We start from the raw sequence: 22,855 nt of genomic DNA on the forward strand, positions 1-22,855 counted from the left end.
TCGGTTAAATCTTCCTTTGCCTCCTTTGGAACTTATTTGAGCTTGAAAATGTATCATTTTTTCTGCGGGACGAGCTGGTTCCATTTATAAGGTCTTCATGGACTTCCATTAAAATTTTGGTCATTTTTTTTGGGATTTTTGGATAAAAAAAATCATGGGCTATAGCACACAAAAATTGGTGAAATCTGTCTATGCCTGCTTTGGGGCTCTTTTGAACTTGAAAATGGACAATTTTTCTCTGCGGGGTGAATTGGTTCCATTTTTAAGGTCTTAAGGGACATCCATGTAAAATTTCTTCCGAGATTTCTGGATTAAAAAAATACATAGGCTATATCACATGAAAATCGATAAAATTTATCTTTGCCTACTTTGGTGCTCGTTTGAACTGTAAAATGCACCATTTTCCCCCACGGAATGAAATGGTTCTGTTTATAAGGTCTGAACGGACGTCAATGAAAAACTTGGCCATTTTTTCGGGATTTCCAAATCTAAAAAAATCCATTGATTACAGCACATTAAAATCGGTGAAATTTGACTTTGCCTACTTTTGGACGTGTTAGAACTTGAAAATGAACCATCTTTCCCTCTATACGAACTAGTCCATTTCTAAAGTTTTAACGGACGTCAATGAAAAAAATTTGACAATTTAGATTCTAGATTTCCATATAAAAAAAATACATGGGTTAGCACATGAAAATCGATAAAAAAAATATGTCTTTGTTTGATTTGGGGCTCGTTTGAACTTAAAAGTTCACCAATTTTTTCCCGCAGAATGAACTAGTTCCGTTTATAAGGTCTTAACGGATGTCCACAAAAAATTTTGTCCCATTTTGTTTCAATATTTCTGATCAAAAAAATTCATGTGCTATAGCACATGAAAATCGATAAAATCTGCCTTTGCCAGCTTTGGGGCTTATTTGAACTTGAAACTGCACCATTTCTCTCGGCGAATCAAACTAATCGATTTCTAAGGTCTCTAAGGTGTCCAAGATACATTTCGGCCATTTTCTATCGTGATTTTCTGATCAAAATTAATTTATGGGCTATAACATAAGAAAAATGGTAAAATCTGTATTTTCCTTCTTTGAAGCACGTTTGAACTTGAAAATACACCAGTTTTTTTCGGGGACGAATTGGTTCCATTTCTAAGGTCTTAACGGACGTCCATGAAAAATTTTGGTCATTTTGTGTTAGGATTTCCGGATAAAAAAAATTCATAGGTTATAGCACACGAAAATCGGTAAATTCTGTCTTTGCTTGCTTTGGAGCTCGTTTGAACTTGAAAATGCACCAATTTTCCCCGCGGGACGAATTGGTTCTATTTCTAAAAACTTAAGACGTCCATGAAAAATTTTGGTTATTTTTTTTTGGGATTTTCGGAGAAAAAATAATCCATGTGCTATAGCACACGAAAATTCATAAAATCTGCCTTTGCCTGCTTTGAGGCTCGTTTAAACTATAAAATGCACAATTTTCCCCGCGATATAAACTGGTTCCATTTCTAAGGTCTTAACTTACGTCCATGAAATTTTTTTGGCCATTTTGTTTTGGATTTTCCAGATCAAAAAAATCCATGGGATATAGCACATGAAAAACAATAAAATCTATTTTTGCCTGCTTTGGGGATCGTTTGATCTTGAAATGCACCATTTTTCCCCGCGTGATGAACTTGTTCTATTTATAAGGTCTTAACGGACGAACACATAAAATTTTGGCCTTTTTTTTTTTGGATTTTCGGATTAAAAAATCCATGTGCTATATCACACTAAAATCGGTAAAATTTATATTTGCCTGCTTTGGGGCTCGTTTGAACTTTAAAATGAATAATTTTTTCCCGCGGGATGAACTTGTTCCAATTCTATGGTATTAACGGACGTCCACATAAAATTTCATCTATTTCTTTTGGGATTTCCGGATTAAAAAAATTCATGGGCTATTGTATAAAAAAATCAATAAAATCTACCTTTGCTTGCTTGAACTTGAAAATGCACCATTCTTCTCTGCGGGTTGAACTACTTCCGTTTATAAGGTCTTAACGAACGTCAATGAAAATTTCAGTCATTTTATTTCGGGATTTCCAAATCAAAAAAATTCATGGGTTATAGCACACTAAAATCGGTAAAATTTGACTTTTCCTGCTTTGGAGCTTGTTTGAACTTAACATTACTGGTTTCATTTCTAAGGTCTTAATAGACGTCAAGAAGAAACTTTTAAAATTTTGATTCTAGATTTCCAGATAAAAAAAATCGATGGGCTAGCACACGAAAATCAATAAAATCTTAATGTCTGCTTTGGGGCTCGTTTGAACTTAAAATGCACCATTTTTTCACGCGGAATTTATAAGGTCTTAAGACGTATACAAAAATTTTCAACCATTTTGTTTCAATATTTCTGGATCAAAAAAATCTACGTGCTATAGCACACGAAAATCGATAAAATCTGCCTTTACCAACTTTCGAGCTCGTTTCAACTTGTAAATGCAAAAATTTTCCCCGCGGGTCGAACTAGTTCAATTTCCAAAGTCTTAAAGGGCATCCAAGAAAATCTTTGGCCATTTTGGTTTGGGATTTCTGGACCAAAAAAATCGATTGGTTTATAGGACACGAAAATTGGTAAAATCAATCTTTGCCTGTATGGTGCTCGTTTAAACTGGTAAATGCATGATTTTTCTCGAGGGACAAACTAGTTTCATTTCTAAGGTCTTAACCAATATCCATGAAAAATTTCGGCTATTTCTTTCGGGATTACCGAATCAAAAAAAATTATGGGCTATATAGCACACGAAAATTGGTAATATCTATCTTTTGCCTTCTTTGGAGCTCGTTTGAACTTGAAAATACACAATTTTTCTCTGTGGGACGAACTGGTTCCATTTTTAAGGTCTTAACGGACATTTATGAAAAATTTGACCATTTTGTTTCGTGATTTCCGGATCAAAACAATTCATGGATTATTGCACACAAAAATCAATAAAATCTGCCTCTGTTTGCATTGGAGCTCATTTGAACTTGAAAATGCACAAAATTTCTTCGCGGGACGAACTTTTTCCATTTCTAAGGTCTTAATGGATGTCCATCAAAAAATTTGGTCACTTTTTTGCGATTAGGGATAAAAAAAAAAATCCATGGCCTATAGCACACAAAAATTGGTAAAATATGTCTTTGCCTTCTTTCAGGCTCGTTTGAACTTTAAAATGCACTATTTTCCCCTCGGGATGAACTCGTTCTATTTCTAAGGTCTTAACGTACGTCCACTAAAAATTTCAGACATTTAATTTTGGGTTTTTTGGATAAAAAAATCTTGGTTAGCACACAAAAATCGGTAAAATCTACGTTTGTCTGCTTTGGGGCTCGTTAGAACTTGAAAAATGCATCATTTTTCCCACGGAACGAACTGATTCTGTTTATATGGTCTTAACAGATGTCCCTTAAATATCATCCAATTTTTTCGAGATTTTCGGATCAAAAAAACTTCACGGGCTATATAGCACACTAAAATCGGTAAAATCTTTCTTTGTCTGCTTTGGACTTGTTAGAATTTGAAAATGCACTATTTTTCCAATGCAACAAATTGGTTCCATTTTTAAGGTCTAAACGGTCGTCCATAAAAAAATTCCGATAATTTTATTTTGAAATTTCCAGATCAAAAAAAAATAATGGGTTATAGTACACGAAAATTGGTAAAATCTGTCTTTTCCTACTTTGGGGATTGTTTGAACTTGAAATTCACATTTTTTCTCCGCGGGACAAACTACTTCTATTGTTAAGGTCTTAACAGATGTCCATGAAAAATTTCGGTCACTTTGTTTTGAAATTTCTGGATAAAAAAAAATCCATGGGTTAAAGCACACGAAAATCAATTTTGACAGATTTGGGCTAGTTTGAACTTGAAAATGTACAAATTTTCTCCGTGGGACGAACTGGATCCATTTCTAATGTCTTAAAGGACGTCCATGAAAAACTTCGGTCATTTTATTTCGGGATTTCTAGCTCAAAAATAGTTCATCAACTATAGCATAAGAAAATTAGAAAATCTGTCTTTGCCTGCTTTGAGGCTCGTTTTAACTTTAAAATGCACAGTTTGTTTCTAACAAGACTAAATGGTTCCATTTCTAAGCTCTTAATGGACGTCCATGAAATACTTTGGCCATTTTATTTTGGGATTTTCGGATAAAAAAATTCATGGGATATGGCATATGAAAATCGATAAAAACCTGTATTTGCCTGCTTGCGGGATCGTTTGAATTTTAAAATGTACAATTTTTTCCCGCGAGATGAACTAGTTCCATTTCTAAGATCTTAATGGACGTCTATAAAAGATTTTGGCCATCTTTTTTTGGGTTTCCGGATAAAAAATATATATGGACTATAGTACACAAAAATTGGTAAAATCTACCTTTGCCTTATTTGGTGCTCGTTTGAACTTAAAACTGCACAATATTTCCCCGCGGGATGAACTGGTTCCATTTCTAAGGTCATAAGGGACGTCAATGAAAAATTTTGGTCATTTTATTTCGAGAATTCCAGATAAAAAAGTCAATGGTTTATAGCACAAGAAAATCGGTAAAACCTTCCTTTGCTTGCTCCGGAGCTTGTATCAACTTGAAAATACACTATTTTTCTCGCGGAAAGAATTGGTTTCATTTCTAAGGTCTTAACGGACATCATGAAAGATTTCATCCATTTTACTATGGGATTTCCCCATAAAAAAATCCATGGGCGATAGAATATGAAAATCGGTAAAAATTTTCTTTGCTTGCTTTGGGGCTCGTTTAAACTTGAAAATGCACTATTTTTCACCGTGAGACGAACTGTTTCCATTTCTAATGTCTTAATAGAGGTCCATGAAAAATTTCGTCCATTTTGTTTTGGGGTTTCACAATCAACAAAAATCCATGGGATATAGCACACAAAAATCGGTATAATTTGCTTTTGCCTGCTTTGAGCTTGTTTAAATTTGAAAATGCACCATTTTTTCAATCGGGAGGAACTGGTTCAATTTCTAGGGTTTTGATAGACGTTCATGAAAAATTTCGGTCACTTTGCTTCGGACTTTCTCGACATGAGTTATTGCACACAAAAATCGATAATATCTTCCTTTGCCTGCTTTGGAACTCGTTTGAACTTAACAATGCACCATTTTTCTCAGCGGGACAAAGTGGTTCCATTTCTAGGGTCTTAACGGACGTCCATGAAAAATTTCCGCCATTTTATTTTGGGATTTTCAGATCAGAAAAATTAATAGGCTATAGCACACAAAAATCAGAAAAATCTGTCTTTGCCTGCTTTAGGGCTCGTTTGAACTTGACAATTTACCATTTTCCCCGCAGGACGAACTGATTCCATTTATAATGTCTTGATGGACGTCCATGAAAAATTTCGGCCATTTTATTTTTGGGATTTCAAGATAAAAAACAATCCATGGGCTATAGCACACGAAAATTGATAAAATCTGTTTTGGTTGCTTTGAAGCTCGTTTGCACTTGAAAATGCACCATATTTCTCCGCGGTATGAAATAGTTCCATTTTTTAGATTTGAACGAACATCTATGAAAAATTCAGATCATTTCGTTTAAGGATTTTCGGATCAAAAAAATTCATGGGCTATAGCGCATGAAAATCGATAAAATTTGTCTTTGCCTACTTTGGGTATCGTTTGAACTTGAAAATGCATCATTTTTTCCCGTGGGATGAACTGGTTCCATTTCTAAAGTCTTAATGGACGTCTATTAAAATTTTTGGCCATTTTGTTTTGGGATTTCTGAATAAAAAACAATTCATGGGTTATAGCACATGAAAATCAGTAAATTATGCCTTTGCCTGCTTTAGGGCTCGTTAGAAATTGAAAATGCATCATTTTCTCCGCTAGACGAACTAGTTCCATTTCTAAGGTCTTAAGGAATGTCCATAAAAAATTTCGGTCATTTTGTTTTGAGATTTCTCAATAAAAAGAATCCATGGGTTATAACACACAAAAATCAATAAAATATGCATTTGCCTGCTTTAGGCTCGTTTGAACTTGAAAATGCACCATATTTCCCTGCGGGATGAACTGGTTCCATTTTAAAGGTCTTAATGGACGTCCACGAATAATTCTGGCCATTTTGTTTTGAGATTTGTAGATCAAAAAAATCCATGGGCTATATATAGCACACGAAAATATATAAAATTTGTCTTTGCCTGCTTTGGGGATCGTTCGAACTTGAAAATGCACCATTTTTTCCCACGGGTCGAATTGGTCCCATTTCTAAGGCTTACCGGACGTCCATGAAAAATTTTGGCCATTTTTTTTAGATTTCTTGATAAAAAAATCAATGTGTTAAAGCACATGAAAATCGGTAAAATTTATCTTTTCCTGCTTTGAGGTTCGTTTGAACTATAAAATGCACATATTTCCCCGCGGGATGAACTGGTTCCTTTTCGAAGGTCTTAACGTCCATGAAAAATTTAATCCATTTTGTTTTGAGATTTTTGGGACAAAAATTCATGGATTAGACCACACGAAATTCAGTAAAATCTGTCTTTACCTTGTTTGGAGCTTGTTTGAACTTGAAAATGCACCATTTTTTTCCTGCGAGACAAACTGGTTTCATTTCTAAGGTATTAACAGACGTCAATGAAAAATTTTGGTCTTTTTTTGGGATTTTTGGATTAAAAAAATCCATGGGCTATAATAGACGAAAATCGATAAATCTGTTGTTGCCTGCTTTGGGACTCGTTTGAACTTAAAAATGCACCATTTTTTCCCTCTGAACGAACTTGTTCCATTTCTAAGGTCTTAACGGACGCTTACAAAAAAATTCGGCTATTTTTTTTTGGAATTTTCTTAATAAAAAATCCATGGGTTATAGCACAAAAAAATTGGTAAAATTTGTCTTTGCCTGCTACGGGGAATGATTGAAGTTGAAAATGGACCATCTTTCCCCGTAGGACAAACTAGCTCCATTTCTAAGGTCTTAACGGACAACTATGAAAAACTTCGGTCATTTTATTTTGGAATTTTCAGATTTAAAAAATCAATGTGCTATAGCATACGAAAATCGATAAATCTGCATTTGAACTTTAAAATCACCATTTTACCCTGCGGGACGAACTGATTCCATTTCTAAGGTCTTAACGGATGTCCATGAAAATTTTTTGATCATTTTATTTCGGAATTTCTAGATCAAAAAAAAATTCATGGGCTATAGCACAAGAAAATCGGTAAAAATTGTCTATGTCTGCTTTAGGGCTCGTTTGAAATTTAAAATACAATATTTTTCCCCGCGGAGAAGTGGTTTCATTTCTAAAGTCTTAATGGACGTACAAAAAAAATTTCAGCCTTTTTTTTTTTGAGATTTTCGGATGCAAAAAATCTATAGGTTATAGCACAAGAAAATCGATAAAATTTATCTTTGCCTACTTTGGTGTTCGTTTGGATTGAAATTGGTCGTTTTGGACGCCAGGGCCAACTGGATCCATAACTAACATCTTAATGATTGTCCGCAAAAGATATGGGCAAAAAAGACGTCAAAATTCTAGATCACCAAAAAACTTGTCAAAATTTTGGATCACCAAAAATCTATGGACTATATACATGAAAATCGGCAAAAATGGGGTTTACCTGCTTGGGGGTTGTTTGACCTTAAAGATGGACCATTTTGACCGTCAGGTCCAACTGGCTCCATAGATAACGTCTAATGGACGTCCACAAAATATTTGGGCAAAAAAAAAGTCGGAATTCCTGATCACCAAAAATCCATGGACTATAACACACGAAAATCGGCCAAATAGGGAGGTTACCTGCTCTGGGCCTCGTTTGACCTTCAAAATGGGCCGTTTTGGTCGACAGGACCAACTGGCTCCATAACTAACATATTAACGGCATCTACAAAAAAAATTAGGCAAAAAAAGAAGTAGGAATTCTGGTTCACCAAAAAAGATCGTGGACTACACTAAAATTGGCAAAATGAGGGGTTTACCTGCTTCGGTGCTCATTTGACCTTCAAAATGGACTGTCTTGACCGTCAGGGCGAAATGGCTCCATAAATAACGTCTTAACGGACGTCGACGAAAAATTTAGGCAAAAAGACGTTGAAATTCAATGGTCATTCTTGAATTTAGCCATGGATTAACGATGGATAAAATTATGTTAGTTATGAAGCAATTTACTAATGAATTAACCATGAAGTTCATAATTAGTTCTATTAGTATATATTTTAGCTCAAAAGAATATTTCAATCAATAATCAACGAGCTAGCAATACATGAGAACTTTCATACAATTCCTTTTGAAACATAACTTTACTAAATCAATAGGGTTCATGCGATAGAACAACACTCATATGAAGGGGATATATCTCTTGCTAGCACACATCAATTACATTAAATTCGATACTGTGATTGTACAATTGATAATAATTGTGTTTACTACTATTTTATTGACAGGAGCGGCTCAGGCATATTAGTAACCTAAGACAAAAATTAAACGGGGCTTTAAATTTGAATTATTAATAACATTTATATAATTGATTTCTTCTAATTTTCAATTGATGATATAATCATTCTTATTTTAAATTATTTTTCACAAGATATAATACTCCAAATATGTCAAATTTCTTCTAATAATTCTTTTATTTTCATAAAAAGTTTACTTTTTCTAAAATAGTATTTAATATTTGTATAAAAATAATAACTTATAACTTATTATTATTAAAAATGAGACTCCTTAAGTTTAGGGACGTAAGACACATATCTTTTTTTTTAATACTGTCGAACCACTCTTGTTTATTGATTTCTCAATAAAATGTAAAATATGTATCTCATCTAATAATTAATAAAATATAAATATGACATATGATTATTCAGTGTGCCTTTTTTTTTAGTCTCTCTATAGTATTGTGGTTTATCAGTTTTGAATCTGACGTTTAAAATAAATATTTTGAAATGCTAAAATTAACTTAAAATATATATAATAGAAATATTTTATTCATTGAAATCAACCCATTGATTTGAAATGCTAAAACTAACTTAAAATATAATAGAAATATTTTATTCATTGAAAATTTGAAATCAACCCATTCATTTGTCTCTATTAGGAGGAATACATTAATCAATACTATCAATGAATTTTATTTAATATACTATAATTGTGTCTGAAATATGATTTTTTTTAAATGATAAAACTAACTTAAAATATAATAGAAATCTTTTATTCATCGAATCAAATCCATTCATTTGTCACTATTTGGTGGAATACATCAATCAATATTTATCGATGAATTTTATTTAATATAATGTACTTGTATCTGAACACATGATTCATGAAATCAGCTACAAGATTTATCGGTATTAATTATTAATCAATCACTAAATACCTCGTAACTAACTAAATTATTAAATAATCTGCTAATTCAAAAGTGTTTGATTATTAATATTTTTTTATTTTTCACACAATATGCATGTGATAAAAAGTTAGAACTGGATGGCTAGTAATGTAACCACGTCACGTGGGATGATTATTTTTTTGTAGTGGGAAAACTTAATTATTTTTTTTGGCTCCAATTGATGTGATATAGTATATATAATCTCAAACGGAGTTTTAAGAATGAATTTTTTTTGAAATTTATGATTTAAAATAAATTATAGATATTTGTATGGTTATAAATTATTTTATCAAGAATAAAATGGATATTTTAAATTTATATTATTACAAAATATAAAAATGTGTCATTCTCTTTTTAACTGATCGCTAAAAAGAAAAATGAGTCATATAAATTGAAACAAAGAGAGTATCAAACCAAAATGAACCGATTTATGTTATTTTTTCAATAAATTTGTGGATTGTTATTTACTTTTATAACCATCCCAAACGATTAGGATGATCTTTTTTATTTATGAAAAAAAAACTGAAAAGTTCCCGAACTGAAAAATTCCTGAACAACCTTACATGTATGTAAATATAATTTATACTTGAACAATATGTTAAATTTAAATATAGAAATATATTATAATACTTTTTCAAATATAAATATAACCTAGGTCCTAGGCCTCTGGTGACTATACGATTTTGAGTCTTTATTCTTTAATTAGTCTTTAATTAATTAAGTTTAAAATTAAAAGATTTTGTAATAGATGTTCCATCAAACAATACAACAGAACTCATGCAAACAATACGCAACAAGATTTACATTCTTGTCTTCTTGGTGAAGAATTAAAGTGTTCCTACAAGAACTTATTTGTGAAATATATATTTTAAAAATAAATATTTTGAGGTGATATTTATAAAGTAAAAAAATAAAAAAAAAACCGAATCTTACCGATACAGAAAAGAAACCGATATGATTGGTTTAGTTTTAAAAATTAAAAATTGGTTATGTATTATAAAATACCCAAAAAATTAGAATTTCATATTTTTTTTAAAAAAAAATAAACGACCAAACCGTACCATTGAAACCCCTATTGATACATCATATTTTGATTTTGAATACATCTCGATGCATCACATCTGAATTTCTGATACACCATTCAATGTCTCGGTACATCAAGTACGTCCTGATACATCATTAAAAGTGATGTATACGAGAATAGAAACGAATAGATATTTTTGTAATGTTTCAAATGATGAAATTTTTTAAAAATATTAATAAAATAAATTGTATATTTAGATAATTTTTCCAAAATAAATGTCCCCATTAAATAGTAATACTATTTTTGAAAGTGATGGGAAGCTCTTCTTTTTCCCTATTATTAATGAGGCAAATTAATACAACACATGGTTGCAAATAATAATTGGAGCAAAGTCATTATTAATGTAAGTGGATCCACTACTGAAATATTTTTTAAAATTAAATATATTATATTTAATCATATAACAAGTAAAGAGGATGAGGGGCTAAAAAATTTGACATAATTTGACCTAAAATATTTGGGAATCTTACACAAATCTTACGGTATTAAGAGCTAATTATATAATATTTGTATTTTCTTTCAAATTATAAAAATTCCTTAAATTTGATGGAATCCCGATACATCCAAAACTTCTCAACACATCGCGTCTCAATTTCGGATACATCCCCCAACATCTGGATATATTGCATCTCGGTTATGAATACATCACTCAACGTCTCAATACATCACATATGTCTCGGTACATCACGCACGTCTCGATACATCAGTCAACATTCTGATACATCACGTATGTCTCGATACATTGAGTAAAGTAATGTATTCGTGAATAAGAGTGAGTAGATATTTTGTAATATTTTCAAATGATAAATTATTTTAAAAAGTATGATAAAAATAAGCTCTGTATTTAAGTAATTTGCTATATGGTTAGTTAGTGGAGATTAGAGCAAAGTCTTTTTACATGTTGTATTAATCATATAATAAGTTTTATACATAGCATATTTGCTTTAAATGATTTTCATTTGCGGCATATTAAATTTTAAAGAAGATGAGGGGCTAAACAAGCTAAAGTAAACCTAATGGGCTCACATGTCACATAATTTGACCTAAAATATTTGGGAAATTTAAAGAAATCTTGTAGTGTTAATAACAATACACAATATCCCTATTTTCTTTCAAAATATAAAAAATCCTAAAATTTGTTAGAATTCGGATACATCCCAAAACGTTCTGATACATCACGTTCCGATTTCGAATACATCCCTCAACGTCTCGATATATCGCATCTCGATTTTGAATACATCAATCAATATCATAATACATCGCGTACGTCCCGACATATTGCGTAAAATGATGTATCCAAGAATAGGTAAAATAAATTGTGTATTTTGATATATTTTTTTCCAAAATAAAATATGTCCATTGAATAGTAATATTATTTTTGAAAGTGATAGCTCCTCATTTTCCCTCTTTCTTATAAATAAGTGAAGAATTGTTTGTTGATAATATCCTAAATATTCCTCAAATGGCATCTACCAAAGTTAAGATTCCCACCATAGATTTTTGCAATTCTGAGCTTAAACCAAACACTCCACAATGGGAATCAACAAAAGTTCAAGTTTTTGAAGCCTTACAAGAATTTGGTTGTTTTGAAGCAATATATGACAAAGTTCCAAATGAAATTATAGAGGGCATGTTTGATAATTTAAAAGAAGTTTTTGATTTTCCATTGTCCAAATTGATAGAATATAGAGAAAAACCCTTTCATATATATGATGGGCAAATTCCAAGTATACCACTCTATGGTAGTGTGAGCTCTGCTGATTTAGCCCTCCCAAATAGTGTTGAAACATTTTCCAATACCTTTTGGTCTCATGAAAACCCTAATTTTAGGTATGCATACATTACTTCTTTTAACAATCTAATCACATCATTCTTTTAACCAAACTAAGCCATTATATAAAGCCATTCACCAAAATAATATGTTTTTCTAAAATTTTACAAAACTAGTATAAACGTATTCCACAGTAACGTTTTAGGATATATTTTATTTTTTAAAAGTTGATGGCGTCAGATTGATATACGTTACTCACAATGACGTTTTACACCTAAAACGTTACTCACAGTAACGTTTTAGAAGTAAAACGTTACTGAAAATAACGTTTTAAAAGTAAAACGTTACTTACAGTGACGTATATCAACCTAATGTTGTTAGTTTTTAAAAAATAAAATATACCCTAAAACGTTACCGTGAAATACGTTTATACTAGTTTTGTAAAATTTTAGAAAAATGTATTACTTTGGTAAATTGTTTTATATAATGACTTAGTTTGGTAAAAAAATTCCTCTATTCATATAAAATTTGTTATGATTATGGGAAGGGATATGGATGGGAGTACATTTCATTGAGGAACAATGCAATAGTTGGACATGATTTAACATGCTCGATCGAACACGATATCACAATCTAAAATGATTGAAAATATATTATCTGCACATTGCACGAATACGTATACTAGTTATATATACATATACAAGTGTATTTCTCACATAATTTTGAGTAGTATCACAATTAATATTGCATTACTATTTATATAAGTTTTGTATGTTTTAATTTGGCAGCAATGTGGCAAAGTCCTACTTCAAGCAACTTATGGAATTGAATGAAATGGTGAAAAGGATGGTTTTGGAGAGTCTTGGGCTAAACANCTCTATGGTAGTGTGAGCTCTGCTGATTTAGCCCTCCCAAATAGTGTTGAAACATTTTCCAATACCTTTTGGTCTCATGAAAACCCTAATTTTAGGTATGCATACATTACTTCTTTTAACAATCTAATCACATCATTCTTTTAACCAAACTAAGCCATTATATAAAGCCATTCACCAAAATAATATGTTTTTCTAAAATTTTACAAAACTAGTATAAACGTATTCCACAGTAACGTTTTAGGATATATTTTATTTTTTAAAAGTTGATGGCGTCAGATTGATATACGTTACTCACAATGACGTTTTACACCTAAAAAGTTACTCACAGTAACGTTTTAGAAGTAAAACGTTACTGAAAATAACGTTTTAAAAGTAAAACGTTACTTACAGTGACGTATATCAACCTAATGTTGTTAGTTTTTAAAAAATAAAATATACCCTAAAACGTTACCGTGAAATACGTTTATACTAGTTTTGTAAAATTTTAGAAAAATGTATTACTTTGGTAAATTGTTTTATATAATGACTTAGTTTGGTAAAAAAATTCCTCTATTCATATAAAATTTGTTATGATTATGGGAAGGGATATGGATGGGAGTACATTTCATTGAGGAACAATGCAATAGTTGGACATGATTTAACATGCTCGATCGAACACGATATCACAATCTAAAATGATTGAAAATATATTATCTGCACATTGCACGAATACGTATACTAGTTATATATACATATACAAGTGTATTTCTCACATAATTTTGAGTAGTATCACAATTAATATTGCATTACTATTTATATAAGTTTTGTATGTTTTAATTTGGCAGCAATGTGGCAAAGTCCTACTTCAAGCAACTTATGGAATTGAATGAAATGGTGAAAAGGATGGTTTTGGAGAGTCTTGGGCTAAACAATTACATTGATGAATTCTTGAATTCCAATGTTTTTATGTCAAGATTTACTAATTACAAAGTAATTAAAGGTGAAAATGAGAATAAAGCAGAATTACCTTCCCACACAGATAGTTCTTACTTGACCAAAATTAGAATTCATATTTTTTTAAAAAATAAACGATCGAACCGTACCATTGACACCCCTATCTATATATCACGTTTTGATTTCGAATACATCTCAACGTCTCGATACATCAATACATTACATAAAATGATGTATAACGAGAGAAGCGAGTAGATTTTTTTATAATTTTTTCAAATGATGAAATTTTTTAAAAACTATGATTAAATAAATTATGTATTTTAGATTATTTTTCCAAAATAATGTTCCCATTGAATAGTAGTACTATTTTTGAAAGTGATAGGAAGTTGCTCTTTCATTGTCCCTCTTATTAATAAAGTGTACCTTAAAGAAACTTTGAAGTCTTTCTTGTTTCTTTTTTTCTCTTTGATAATATCTTAAATATTCTTCAAATGGCATTTAGCCAATTAATGTCAATTTTACTCTATAAAATATGAATATTTAACATTAAAATAGTATATTAATTCATTTACAATAAATAATATATGATAAAAATTATATAAATATAATTAATAATCGATACTAATAAGCCTAAACCTTCGCAAGACAAAAACCAGGAAAATTAATACAAACACATGATTGCACATAATAATTACTTACTCTTCAAACCTCCACCATAGATTCAAAGGTGAAATATATGGAGGAATTTAGAGCAAAGTCATTATTGTTAGTAAGTGGATCCACTACTGACATACTTTTTAAAAGTAATTTAATCATATAACAAGTAAAATAAATCTAAAAAAATTAATAAATTGTCAGAATAAATAATTTGCTTGATATCTAATTCTCTATATTGTTAGTAAGTGGAACTTAGAGCAAAATGTCTTGTTATATGTTATATTTAATCATATAACAAGTTTTTTGATATATAATTTGCTTCAAATAATTCACATTTGTGGAATATTAAATTTTAAAGAAGGAAAAGAGGAGGCAGACTAAGAACAAAGAAGCAACATCAACATAAAGAAGATGAGGCCTTGAGGGGCTAAAAAAGCTAAAGTAAACCTAATGGGCTCACATTTCACATAATTTGACCTAAAATATTTGGGAATCTTAACCAAATCTTACGGTGTTAAGAGCTAATTACATAATATTTGTATTTTCTTTTAAATTACAAAAAAATTCTTAAATTTGATGAAATCCAATCGTGTCTCAATTTCGGATACATCCCCTAACATCTGGATATATTGCATCTCGGTTATGGATATGTCACTTAACGTCCCGATACATCATGTATGTCTCGATACATCGCGCACGTCCCGATACATCACTCAACATTCCGATACATTGCGTACATCCCAATGCATCGCTCAACATCCGTATATATCACGTATGTCCCGATACATTATGTAAAGTGGTGTATCTATGAATAGGTGTGAGTAGATATTTTTGTAGTATTTTCAAATGATAGAAAATTTTGAAAAATATGATAAAAATAAGCTTTGTATTTAAGTAATTTGCTATATATTTAGTTAGTGGAAATTAGAGCAAAGTCTTGTTACATGTTGTATTAATCATATAATAAGTTTTTATATATATATATAATTTGATTTAAATGATTCACATTTGCGGCATATCAAATTTTAAAGAAGATGAGGGGCTAAAAAAACTAAAGTAAACCTAATGGGCTCACATTTCATATAATTTGACCTAAAATATTTGGAAAATTTACTGAATTCTTATAGTGTTAAGAACTAATTACATAATATTCCTACTTTCTTTCAATATATACAAGTTCCTTAAATTTGTTGTAAGTCAGATACATTTCAAAACGCTCCGATACAATGCGTACATCCCCATACATCACTCAACATCCGGATACATCAAGTATGTCCCGATACATTGCATAAAGTGGTGTATCCGTGAATAGGGAGTGAATAGATATTTCTGTAATATTTTCAAATGATAGAAAATTTTAAAAAATATAATAAAAATAAGCTTTGTATTTAAGTAATTCGCTATATAATTTGCTTTAAATGATTCACATTTGCGGCATATAAAATTTTAAAGAACACGAGGGGCTGAAAAAGCTAAAGTAAACCTATTGGGCTCACATCTCACAAAATTTGACCTAAAATATTTGAAAAATTTATACAAATCTCATAGTGTTAAGAATTAATTGCATAATATCCCTACTTTCTTTCAAAATATAAAAATTTCTTAAATTAGTTGGAATTCGGATACATCCAAAAATGCTTCGATATATTGCGTCCCTATTTCAGATACATCCTTCAACTTCTCGATATATCGCACCTCGATTTCGTATACATCAATGAATGTCCTGATACATCGTGTACGTTCCGATATATTGCGTATAGTGATATATCCGAATTTAGGTAAAATAAAATTGTGTATTTTGGTTTTTCTTTTTCCATAATAAATATGTCCATTGAATAGTAATACTATTTTTGAAAGTGATGGAAGCTCCTCATTGTCCCTCTTTCTTATAAATAAGTGAAGAATTGTTTGTTGATAATATCCTAAATATTCCTCAAATGGCATCTACCAAAGTTAAGATACCCACCATAGATTTTTGCAATTCTGAGCTTAAACCAAACACTCCACAATGGGAATCAACAAAAGTTCAAGTTTTTGAAGCCTTACAAGAATTTGGTTGTTTTGAAGCAATATATGACAAAGTTCCAAATGAAATTATAGAGGGCATGTTTGATAATTTAAAAGAAGTTTTTGATTTTCCATTGTCCAAATTGATAGAATATAGAGAAAAACCCTTTCATATATATGATGGGCAAATTCCAAGTATACCACTCTATGGTAGTGTGAGCTCTGCTGATTTAGCCCTCCCAAATAGTGTTGAAACATTTTCCAATACCTTTTGGTCTCATGAAAACCCTAATTTTAGGTATGCATACATTACTTCTTTTAACAATCTAATCACATCATTCTTTTAACCAAACTAAGCCATTATATAAAGCCATTCACCAAAATAATATGTTTTTCTAAAATTTTACAAAACTAGTATAAACGTATTCCACAGTAACGTTTTAGGATATATTTTATTTTTTAAAAGTTGATGGCGTCAGATTGATATACGTTACTCACAATGACGTTTTACACCTAAAAAGTTACTCACAGTAACGTTTTAGAAGTAAAACGTTACTGAAAATAACGTTTTAAAAGTAAAACGTTACTTACAGTGACGTATATCAACCTAATGTTGTTAGTTTTTAAAAAATAAAATATACCCTAAAACGTTACCGTGAAATACGTTTATACTAGTTTTGTAAAATTTTAGAAAAATGTATTACTTTGGTAAATTGTTTTATATAATGACTTAGTTTGGTAAAAAAATTCCTCTATTCATATAAAATTTGTTATGATTATGGGAAGGGATATGGATGGGAGTACATTTCATTGAGGAACAATGCAATAGTTGGACATGATTTAACATGCTCGATCGAACACGATATCACAATCTAAAATGATTGAAAATATATTATCTGCACATTGCACGAATACGTATACTAGTTATATATACATATACAAGTGTATTTCTCACATAATTTTGAGTAGTATCACAATTAATATTGCATTACTATTTATATAAGTTTTGTATGTTTTAATTTGGCAGCAATGTGGCAAAGTCCTACTTCAAGCAACTTATGGAATTGAATGAAATGGTGAAAAGGATGGTTTTGGAGAGTCTTGGGCTAAACAATTACATTGATGAATTCTTGAATTCCAATGTTTTTATGTCAAGATTTACTAATTACAAAGTAATTAAAGGTGAAAATGAGAATAAAGCAGAATTACCTTCCCACACAGATAGTTCTTACTTGACCATAATTAAACAAAATCAAAATGGATTGCAAGTTCTCTATAAAAATGGAGAGTGGATTGAGCTCAATCATACTTCACCAAATTCCTATATTGTTTTATCAGCGGACGTTTTCATGGTAAGTTATTATTTATTTTTTATTATACGAGTCAAAAATACAGCTAAACTCTTTACTTATGTGTATTTTTGCACACTCAAAGTTGAAGGACATAAATGTGATCTGAAACCAACTTAAAAGCATATTTATTTATTATTTAATTAAGCAAATAAATTGTTATACGTACTTTTTAGTCATAATACATAAATATGACCCTTAACTTGGTTTCAGCGGTCAACTGTGCCCTTCAACTTTGAGTGTGCACAAGTAGACACTTAAACTTGTATAAAATTGAAAAAGTAGACACGCTGTCCTACATGACATAATACATATAGAAAGCCACGTAGGACACAAATTGTCATGTAGAATGAATGTGTTTATTTATTTAATTTTATGCAAGTTTAAGTGTCTACACCCAAAGTTAAAAATTACAGTTGCCAGCTGACACCAAACTAAGGGTAATGTTTATGTATTACTTTTCATGTGTTGACAATGTGAATTTATACAGGCATGGACAAATGGTAGATTAACATCTGCTCAACACAAGGTTGTAACAACAGGAGACAAAGATAGAATCTCTATTCAATTATTTTCCATCCCAAATCCAGATTATACTTTGAAGGCTCCAAAAGAATTGGTGGATGAAGAACACCCTTTGATGTTCAAGCCTTTTAAGTTGCCTGAATTTTTTAAATATATTATGTTAGGTGCTAAAAATGGATCTGGTGTCAAGAATTATTGTGGTCTTTAAAAATTTAGTAGCTATAAAAATTATTGTTTTGATGAATAAAATGTATCTGACTGAATATTTTGTATCTATATTTGGATGGTTATTACATATGATTTCGTATTGTATTGCATTGTATTGTATTGTGTTGTGTTGTGTTGTGTTGTACTATGTTTGTTTTGATGAATGAAACATATGAGCGGTTTGAATATTTTGAATTTATATTTGGACGGTTGTTGCTCATGATTTCATAACGTATTGTATTGTATTGTATTATATCATTTTGATGAATACACTATATGTATATATTTTATTATTTTTGTTATTACCACGTTACTAATTTAAAGAATAAATATACAATATTATATTTTAAAAAATAGAATAGGGTATAGATAGAGTTGTTACAAAAAAAAAAGTAAGGTAAAAGATAAATTAGAAATCCAATCATTTATTTGAATGATCCAACATTTTTAGAAATTTGAAAAGCATAGGCTCCAACAAATATTAAAATTCATTTTTTTTTAGTTTTGCATGAAAATATTAAATATGTACATAGTTCCAATAACAATAATATCTTTGAAGAGCTCGAGTAACACTGATTTCAACGAAATAATAAGACTTGATTTGAATGAATCACCAGACAAAACAACATAAGAATTTGATGAAATATTGACATCAATCTACTCTCCATTTTTGTTGATTTGCAAACCATTAACTTGATTTTGTGATATAAAAGTCAAGAAGTTACCATCTATCTAGCCATTCAATCCATCATGTTTAATATTTTTTTCATTAATAATTGATGATCCCTTGTAATGTGTAAATCTAAATCTCATATAATAAGGATCCAACAATTCATTGTTATACCCCTTGTTATGAAAGTGGCTCATATATACCCCTACTTATAAACAAATGGCTCACATATACCCTTTTCCTCTAACGGAAATGAAAAAATAATAATTTTCAATCTAAATTTTTATTATTTTTTTCTAAAAAATATAATCCCATATTAATAAATTTAATCCTCGTCAAACATATTTTTTTGACTTTTTTTTTTGTTTCAATGACTAATTTATAATTATTATTTTGGTAATCAAATTTATTTATGTTTCACTAATATTCTTGTAAAACTTATTGTAGATGACCAAATTTTTTTCGAATACGAAATTAAATTACATACACACAAAAAATAGTTTAATTTTTTTTTAAACTAAGGAATGAAATAAAAAAATAAAAAAAGAATAAGAAACTCAAATAATTATAATAAAAGAGTCAAAAAATAATTTATGTATGAAAAAAATTAAAATATACCTTGAACTTTATAGAAGAATCATATATACCACTAAATAATTTTTTTTAAAAAATTATAAGTAATAAATATAAATTTAAAACTAATTATTTAAAATTCCGTTAAATGAAGGGTATATGTGTGCCATTTTGTAACGGCAGGGGTATATGTGAGCCGTTTGTATAATGGTAAGGGTATATATGAGCCACTTTTATAACGAGGGGTATATCAACTCCAAATGACAAAGTTGAGGGGTATATCAGACCCTTTTCCCTAAAATGTTTTTCAAGAGAAAAAAATAGATATATATTTTTTAATAAAGGTGGTGATAAGACATTTATAACTATGCCATGAATAACACATTAATTTTTTATATTACAATCATTCTAAACAACAATTAATATATATATATAAGGGGGGCTTATATGTATTGGACTTTAGTATTTGCAATTTCTAAAAGAAACTCAAAATCATATATGTATGGAAGTTGGAAAAGCTTTATCATTTATTTTGAAACATAACAAATAATTAAACTAATAAAAAATATAAAATTTATAAAAAAGGATATCATTGTCAAAAAGAAAATGAATTTATACTATGAATATTTATAATGTGAATATGTATATGGCCAAATTATTGTAGAGGGAAATAAACCACTATTCTTTTTTGGCCACTAAAGCTCTCTATTCACAAAAAGCCATTGGCTAATAATTTAGAAGTTTTTGGTTTTCTCTTTGTATTTGGCTAGTTCTTTTTTTCGTAGAAAAATATTCAGGACTTCATAAAATTAATTTACATTATTTGTTATTATTTTTTGATTTGTCGAAAATAATAAATAAAAAGAAAAATTTATTTTAGAAAATGATAAAATAAAAATAAATGAGAATAATTTTTTTCTTGACATGCCATATACTTTGCATGTAAGAAATCAATTTTTCCAGCTTTTTCTTTGTCTTTAAAGTCACAGTTGACATTGACATTTCATGAGTCTGATTTAAAAGCTAATATATGCCAAATTTTAATTATAAAAAGAGATATATATAATCTNAAGACCTTGGTTATGCAGCCGGTTGTCCCTCACGGCCAATCCGACCCATTTTGAAGGTCAAACGAACCCCGATGCGAGCATACCCCTATTTCGACGATTTTCGTGTGCAATAGCAAACCATTTTTGGGGTGATCCGAATTCCGACGTCAAAAATACCAAAAAATTTTGTGGACGTCCGTCAAGACCTTGGCTATGCATCCAGTTGGCCATCACGGCCAGTCTGATCCATTTTCAAGTTCAAACGAGCCCTGAAGCGCGCATACCCCCATTTCGACGATTTTCGTGTGCAATAGCAAACCATTTTTGGGGTGATCCGGAATCCGACGTCAAAAATGCCAAAATTTTTGTGGAGGCCCTTTAAGACCTTGGATATGCAACCGGTTGTCCATCACGGCATGTCCGACCCATTTTCAAGGTCAAACGAGCCCTGAAGCGCATACCCCCATTTAGACGATTTTCGTGTGCTATAGTAAATAATTTTTTGGGTGATTCGGATTCCGTCGTAAAAAATGCCAAAAATTTTTGTGGACGTCCGTATAGACCTTGGCTATGCATCTGGTAAGACATCATGGCCAGTCCAACCCATTTTAAAGGTCAAACGAGCCCCGAAGCGCGCATACCCCCCATTTTGACGATTTTCGTGTGCTATAGCAAACCATTTTTAGGGTGATCCGGGTTCCAACGTCAAAAATTCAAAAAAAATTTGTGGACGTCCGTCGATACCTTTTCTATGCATCCAATTGGTCCTCAAAGCCATTCCGACCCATTTTCAAGGCCAAACGAGCCTCGAAGCGTGCATACTCCCATTTAGATGATTTTCGTGTGCTATAACAAACTATTTTTTGGGTTATCCGGATTCCGATGTGTGTGTGTATATATATATATATATATATATATCAATTGATTGTAGTAACTTTATGTATGCATGTTTTCAATTATATTATAAAAAAAATCTTTTTCAAGATTGAAGAGTGTATAACTTAAACAAACAAATGATAACAAATAATTATACGATGTATAATTTTTTATTTGATATAACTCAAATAATCATATCAAAATAATCCAAATATATGATTTAAATTATTTTTAATATAATAATTAATAAAATTACTTAATTAGAGATAATATTAATGCTTAATAAATATAAGTAATCATTCTCAAGTTATCAAAAATAGGCATAACATATGAACCAGAAATTACAATATTTTAAATAATAGTTAAATTCAAAATATTTTAAAATAATTTTTATAGTGCGTGAATGTCTAACACATTGTTTGATCTTTATAGAAATTATTTGGTTCAACTTTTTATCAAAATAAAATTCATATAGGGATATATGATCCATATCACAAAGTTCAGTAATATATTTGACACTTACAAGTAATTTTTTTTAAATTTTTTTTATTTTTATAATTAAACACAGTCTTAAATATCTTATATGTGAATTTATTCACTTATCATTATCTGAATATTTTGTTTTGAAACAGATGAAAAATAAAAATAAATAGTGAAAATTGAATAAAAGAGAGAAAAGAAAAAAAAACTTTTGCGATCGTATTTGTAATTTATTTTTTATAGTTAAAGAAATAATCGATGCATCTATGATAGACTTTACGAGAAGATGAGTGTGAGTTAAAGTTATTTTGAATTTAATTTATGAGTGAGCTTATTTTGTAATTTAAGATTTAAATTTTATTTTCCATTAATCATCAATTTAAATTTTGTATTTTTTTTCTTATAAATTTTTAATTAGGGGGTGGGGTGGGTGGGT

At 30.1% G+C, this 22,855-nt stretch overlaps 2 protein-coding genes across 2 annotated transcripts; both read left to right on the top strand.

Annotated features, from left to right (window-relative positions):
- Nucleotides 1-11,895: 11,895 nt before the first annotated feature.
- Nucleotides 11,896-13,109, top strand: LOC107016436 (probable 2-oxoglutarate-dependent dioxygenase AOP1.2). Its single transcript, XM_015216910.2, has 2 exons — nt 11,896-12,277; nt 13,007-13,109. The coding sequence occupies exons 1-2, from the start codon at nt 11,910-11,912 to the stop codon at nt 13,107-13,109; spliced, it is 471 nt and encodes a 156-aa protein (XP_015072396.1). The 5' UTR covers nt 11,896-11,909.
- A 3,500-nt stretch (nt 13,110-16,609) lies between these two features.
- Nucleotides 16,610-18,899, top strand: LOC107028840 (probable 2-oxoglutarate-dependent dioxygenase AOP1.2). The gene is made up of 3 exons (XM_015230063.2): nt 16,610-16,988; nt 17,718-18,042; nt 18,530-18,899. The coding sequence occupies exons 1-3, from the start codon at nt 16,621-16,623 to the stop codon at nt 18,770-18,772; spliced, it is 936 nt and encodes a 311-aa protein (XP_015085549.1). The 5' UTR covers nt 16,610-16,620; the 3' UTR covers nt 18,773-18,899.
- The last annotated feature ends 3,956 nt before the right edge of the window (nt 18,900-22,855 follow it).

This window comes from Solanum pennellii, chromosome 1 (genome assembly GCF_001406875.1).
Source record: "Solanum pennellii chromosome 1, SPENNV200".
Classification (NCBI taxonomy): domain Eukaryota; kingdom Viridiplantae; phylum Streptophyta; class Magnoliopsida; order Solanales; family Solanaceae; genus Solanum; species Solanum pennellii.

Bases quoted from the DNA above. Each gene is read 5' to 3' on its own strand.
- LOC107028840 (XM_015230063.2), top strand. From the start codon at position 16,621: ATGGCATCTACCAAAGTTAAGATACCCACCATAGATTTTTGCAATTCT. The intron at 16,989-17,717 runs GTATGCATACAT...TTAATTTGGCAG, and splicing joins CATGAAAACCCTAATTTTAG to CAATGTGGCAAAGTCCTACT. The intron at 18,043-18,529 runs GTAAGTTATTAT...GAATTTATACAG, and splicing joins TATCAGCGGACGTTTTCATG to GCATGGACAAATGGTAGATT.